This window comes from Pristiophorus japonicus, chromosome 1 (genome assembly GCF_044704955.1).
Source record: "Pristiophorus japonicus isolate sPriJap1 chromosome 1, sPriJap1.hap1, whole genome shotgun sequence".
Lineage (NCBI taxonomy): Eukaryota > Metazoa > Chordata > Chondrichthyes > Pristiophoridae > Pristiophorus > Pristiophorus japonicus.
The window spans coordinates 55,171,197-55,177,470 of NC_091977.1; the positions used below are offsets into that span (position 1 = coordinate 55,171,197).

The following is a 6,274-nucleotide window of genomic DNA, read 5'->3' on the forward strand; positions in this document are numbered from 1 at the left end:
GAACTGAAATTACTTCCCGCTGGCAAAGCTCCAGAATTAGGCAGGAGGTGAGGACGAAAAAAAGGAACACCGCAGGAGATATACACAATCCCGTAATACTGTACATACAATTACAATTTTGAAAATAAGGACACCAGCAAATAATGGACAACTGATGAAAGCTCCTTAGGTGTCCCTAATTTACAGGTTTCACCGTAGTTCCTTTTTCATGTATCCAGGGCAGGATTTGAGATTTCCTCTACAAACCGAGTTCATTAATCTGCTATTAAAGTGCAATTTTATAGTTATATTTTTCTATTTTTGTAAAATCAAAGGGGGAAACAAATACATAATAAAAATACGTACTCCAATGTGACCAAATCTGTATCTTCTGCGATGGTCTCTGTATCAGTCGCCTCTTCTGAGCAGTTCAATGTATCAACACTGTACAAAGAAAGAAGAAATAGTTCCAATAGGTACCGTGTGAAACTGTGATGCAGAGGTAGCTATCTGTGATTCTCAAACAAGAAAACAAGCACTTTAAACTTCATCTGAATAATATCGTTTTAGACCAGCGAGCTGGTATGAATTTCAGCCCTAATGGAGGGAAGAATGGATGGATCGTGAATTTATAAACAACCTGATTTACTATTAGCAGAAAACAGCCATTTATAGGATTTCAGAAATGTGTGTAGATGGTATACTAAATCCTTCCCGTCACCTTTTCTTTTCAGTAAATTTAAACTCCCAACCATAGCTCCCTCGCCTTGGCCTCCCGCATACGCCACGACAGTCTTGGCCCCCGCCCCATGGTCTTGGCACACCGCCACACCCTCGTCTTGGTCCCCCGCACCCACCATCATCTTCATCATAGGCAGTCCCTCGAAATCGAGGCAAAGTGAGTTCTTAGGTGACTGAACAGTCCAATGCGGGGATTACAGACCTAGTCACAGGTGGGACAGACAGTCGTTGAAGGAAAGGGTGGGTGGGACTGGTTTGCCGCACGCTCCTTCCGCCCCCTGCGCTCGTTTTCTGCAGGCTCTCGACGATGAGACTCGAGGTGCTCAGCGCCCTCCCCGATGCACTTCCTCCACTTAGGGCGGTCTTTGGCCACGGACTCCCAGCTGTCAGTGGGGATATTTATCACCACCGCCCCCCACCCCCCAAACATTAGCGCCCTGCACCCACCACCGCAACGCAGGCCTTGGCCTCCGCCACCACCATTGCCACAGCCACGCCCCAATCGCTCGCTCACCCGCACACCATCTGCAGCTCATCCACCATATCCAAGGGGAGGCTCAGCTGGGCTGCCAGCTGCTGCCCCACCGCCTCCTCTTGCTCCTCCTCTTCTAAGCCCAGGTACGCTTTATCCAGCTTCTCCCGCCACAGGCTGCCGAATGAACCGACATGGAAAACTTTCGTGTTCACGTCCATCTGCTCATACTCGGGAAAGCGACCGGAGCTGGAGGCGGAAGCGGCTCCTGCGGCGCTCGGCCCCGCCGCCATCTTGTCCCTTTGGTTCAAACAGGGCCCGGGAACGCGGGGCACTGTGGGAGTTAAAGTTCCGGGCCTCGGAAATGTCGTCACCGGAGCGGAAGTGGACTACAAGTGCCAGAGTGCACCGCGCGGTTTGAGACGTGCGTCACTGAACACCAAAAGAAACACTTTGTACTGAGTGAAACTGAATACATCACATTCACATTAGGTTGGGGGGGATGATGCACTCCAGTGATACGAACGTAAGAATATAATGCATAACCACTTCAGTTAGATCCTTTAGGATTAGGTGTAGCAACAACCAACTTGTACTTACATGAGCAAATGCTTTATGCGGAGCTCCTTCTTGGTAAACGAGCCAAAGGAGGACAGCGGAAACATTATAAGGACACCCTCAAAGCCTCCCTGGTAAAGTGCGACATCACCACTGACACCTGGGAGACCCTGGCCGAAGACCGTCTGAGGTGGAGAAAGTACATCCGGGAGGGCATCGAGCGCTTCGAGTCTTGACGCAAAGAGCATGAAGAGGCCAAGCACAGGCAGCGGAAGGTGTGCGCGGCAAACCAGCCCCATCGACCCCTTTCCTCGACGAATGTCTGTCCCACCTGTGACAGGGTCTGTGGCTCTCGTATTGGACTGTTCAGCCATCAAAGAACTCACTTTGGGACTGGAAGCAGGTCCTCCTCGATTCCGAGGGACTGCCTATGATGATGATATGGTGCCATTAACATGGTAAAATGTCCCAAGGCGCTCCACAGGGGTATTATGAGATTAAAAATTTGACACTGCGCCACATAAGTAGAAATCAGCGCAGGTGACCAAAAGCTTGGTCAAAGAGATAGGTTTTAAGGAGTGTCTTGAAGAAGAAAAAAGGTAGAGAGGCGGGGAGGTTTAGGCAGGGAGTTCCAGAGCTTGGGGCCAAGGCAACAGAAGGCAAGGCCACCAATGGTTGAGCGATTATATTCAGAGATGCTCAAGAGGGCAGAATTACAGGAGCGCAAATATCTCGAGGTATTGGGGCTGGAGGAGATTACAGCGATAGGGGAGCGAGGCCATGGATGGTTTTAACTCGGATTTTACAATCATGGAATCATAGAAATTTAGGAGGCCAATTAGGCCCATTGTATCTGTGCTGGCCAACAACAGGCTATCCAGACTAACCCCACTTTCCAGTTCTAGGTATGCAGCCCTGCAGATTACAGCAAGTCCATTTCAAGTGCACATCCAAGTACTATTTAAATGTGGTGAGGGTTTCTGGCTCTACCATCTTTCAGCCAGTGAGTTTCAGCCTTTGGGTGGAGAAGTTTCCTGTCATCCCCTCTAAACCTTCTACGGATTACTTTGAATTTATGCCCCCTGGTTGCTGACCCCTCTGCTAAGGGAAATAGGCCCTTTCTATCCACCATATCTAGGCCCCTCATAATTTTATACACTTCAATGAGCCCTCAGCCGCCTCTGTTCCAAGGAAAACAAACCCAGCCTATCCAATCTGTCCTCATAGCTCACATTCTCCACTCCCGGCAACATTCTAGTAAATCTCCAGTGCAATCACATCCTTCCTGTAATGTGGTGACCAGAATTGCACACGGTACTCGAGCTGGGTGAAGAAATTTCCCCTCATCCCCTCTAAACCTTCTGCCAATTACTTGAAATTATGCCCCCTGGCCTAACTAGTGTTTTATACAGTTGAAGCATAACCTCCCCTGCTCTTGTATTCTATGCCTTGGCAAATAAAGACAAGCATTAAAAACATAGAAAATAGGTGCAGGAGTAGGCCATTCAGCCCTTCGAGCATGCACCACCATTCAATATCACGGCTGATCATTCTCTCAGTACCCCTTTTCTGCTATCTCTCCATACCCCTTGTCCCTTTATCCGTAAGGGCCATATCTAACGCCCTCTTGAATATATCCAATGAACTGGCATCAACAACTCTCTCCGGTAGGGAATTTCACAGGTTAACAACTCTCTGAGTGAAGAAGTTTCTCCTCATCTCAGTCCTAAATGGCCTACCCCTTATCCTTAGACTGTGTCCCCTGGTTCTGGACTTCCTCAACATCGGCAACATTCTTCCTGCATCTAACCTGTCCAGTCCCATCAGAATCTTAAATATTTCTATGAGATACCCTCTCATCCTTCTAAACTACCTTGTATAAAGGCCCAGTCGATCCAGTCTCTCCTCATATGTCAGTCCTGTCATCCCGGGAATCAGTCTGGTGAACCTTCGCTACACTCCCTCAATAGCAAGAACGTCCTTCCTCAGATTAGACCAAAACTGAACACAATATTCCAGGTGAGGCCTCACCAAGGCCCTGTAGAGCTGCAATAAGACATCCCTGCTCCTATACTCAAATCCCCTAGCTATGAAGGCCAACATACCATTTGCCTTCTTCACCGCCTGCTGTACCTGCATGCCAACTTTCAATGACTGATGTACCATGACACCCAGGTCTCGTTGCACCTCCCTTTAGCTAATCTGACGCCATTCAGATAATATTCTGCCTTCGTGTTTTTGCCCCCAAAGTGGATAACCTCACATTCATCCACATTATACTGCATCTGCCATGCATTTGCCCACTCACCTAACCTGTCCAAGTCACCCTGCAGCCTCTTAGCATCCTCCTCGCAGCTCACACCGCCACCCAGTTTAGTGCCATCTGCAAACTTGGAGATATTACACTCAATTCCTTCATCTAAATCATTAATGTATATTGTAAAGAGCTGGGGTCCCAGCACTGAGCCCTGCGGCACCCCACGAGTCACTGCCTGTCTGAAAAGGACCCGTTTATCCCGACTCTCTGCCTCCTGTCTGCCAACTAGTTCTCTATCCATGTGAGTACATTACCCCCATACCACGTGCTTTGATTTTGCACACCAATCTCTTGTGTGGGACCTTGTCAAAAGCCTTTTGAAAGTCCAAATACACCACATCCACTGGTTCTCCCTTGTCCACTCTACTAGTTACATCCTCAAAAAACTGCAGAAGATTTGTCAAGCATGATTTCCCTTTCATAAATCCATGCTGACTTGGACCAATCCTGTCACTGCTTTCTAAATGCGCTGCTATTTCATCTTTAACAATTGCTTCCAACATTTTCCCCAGTACTGATGTCAGGCTAACCGGTCTATAATTCCCTGTTTTCTCTCTCCCTCCTTTTTTAAAAAGTGGTGTGACATTAGCTACCCTCCAGTCCATAGAAACTGATCTAGAATTGATAGACTGTTGGAAAATGATCACCAATGCATCCATTATTTCTAGGGCTACTTCCTTAAGTACTCTGGGATGCAGACTATCAGGCCCCGGGGATTTATCGGCCTTCAATCCCATCAATTTCCCTAACACAATTTCCCGCCTAATAAGGATATCCTTCAGTTCCTTCTTCTCACTAGATCCTCGGTCCCCTAGTACTTCCTGAAGGTTATTTGTGTCTTCCTTTGTGAAGACAGAACCAAAGTATTTGTTCAACTGGTCTGCCATTTCTTTGTTCCCCATTATAAATTCACCTGAATCTGACCGCAAGGGACCAACGTTTGTCTTCACTGATCTTTTTCTCTTCACATATGTATAGAAGCATTTGCAGTCAGTTTTCATGTTCCCAGCAAGCTTCCTCTCATACACTATTTTGCCCCTCCAAATTAAACCCTTTGTCCTCCTCTGCTGAATTCTAAATTTCTCCCAGTCCTCAGGTTTGCTGCTTTTTCTGGCCAATTTATATGCCTCTTCTTTGGATTTAACACTATCCCTAATTTCCCTTGTTAGCCACAGTTGAGCCACCTTCCCCGTTTTATTTTACTCCAGACAGGGATGTACAATTGTTGAAGTTCATCCATGTGATCTTTAAATGGTTGCCATTGACTATCCACCGTCAACCCTTTAAGTATCACTCGCCAGTCTATTCTCGCCAATTCACGTCTCATACCATCGAAGTTACCTTTCCTTAAGTTCAGGACCCTAGTCTCTGAATTAACTGTGTCACTCTCCCTCTTAATAAAGAATTCTACCATATTATGGTCACTCTTGCCCAAGGGGCCTCGCACAACAAGATTGCTAATTAGTCCTTTCTCATTACACATCACCCAGTCTAGGATGGCCAGCCCTCTCGTTGGTTCCTCCTCCACTGTATTGCTACCAGTTTGGTTAGCCCAATCTATATGTAGATTAAAGTTGCCCATGATAACTGCTGTACCTTTATTGCACGCATTCCTAATTTAGAAACATAGATACATATAAAATAGGTGCAGGAGTAGGCCATTCGGCCCTTCAAGCCTGCACCACCATTCAATAAGATCATGGCTGATCATTTACATCAGTACCTCTTTCCGGCTTTCTCTCCATACCCCTTGATCCCTTTAGCCGTAAGGGCCATATCTAACTCTTTCTTGAATATATCCAATGAACTGGCATCAACCACTCTCTGCGGTAGGGAATTCCACAGGTTAACAACTCTCTGAGTGAAGAAGTTTCTCCTCATCTCAGTCCTAAACGACTTACCCCTTATCCTTAGACTATGTCCCCTGGTTCTGGACTTCCCCAACATCGGGAACATTCATCCTGCATCCAACCTGTCCAGTCCCATCAGAATTTTATATTTTTCTATGCGATCCCCTCTCATCTTTCTAAACTCCAATGAATACAGGCCCAGTCAATTCAGTCTCTCCTCATATGTCAGTCCTGCCATCCCGAGAATCAGTCTGGTGAAGCGTCGCTGCAATCCCTCAATAGCAAGAACGTCCTTCCTAAGGTTAGGAGACCAAAACTGAACACAATGTTCCAGGTGAGGCCTCACCAAGGCCCTGT

The 6,274-nt window shown here is 47.1% G+C and overlaps 1 protein-coding gene across 1 annotated transcript in view; it reads right to left on the reverse strand.

Moving 5' to 3' along the window:
* The window catches only part of snapc3 (small nuclear RNA activating complex, polypeptide 3), a 49,202-nt gene extending 47,687 nt beyond the window's left edge, over positions 1-1,515 (reverse strand). The window contains exons 1-2 of the mRNA XM_070880022.1: positions 1,235-1,515; positions 346-423 (exon numbers count right to left, since the gene is read on the reverse strand). Coding sequence (XP_070736123.1) covers positions 346-423; positions 1,235-1,485 — 329 coding nt within the window. The 5' untranslated portion in view covers positions 1,486-1,515. The remainder of the gene's footprint in view (positions 1-345; positions 424-1,234) is intronic.
* Between the last annotated feature and the right edge of the window lie 4,759 nt (positions 1,516-6,274).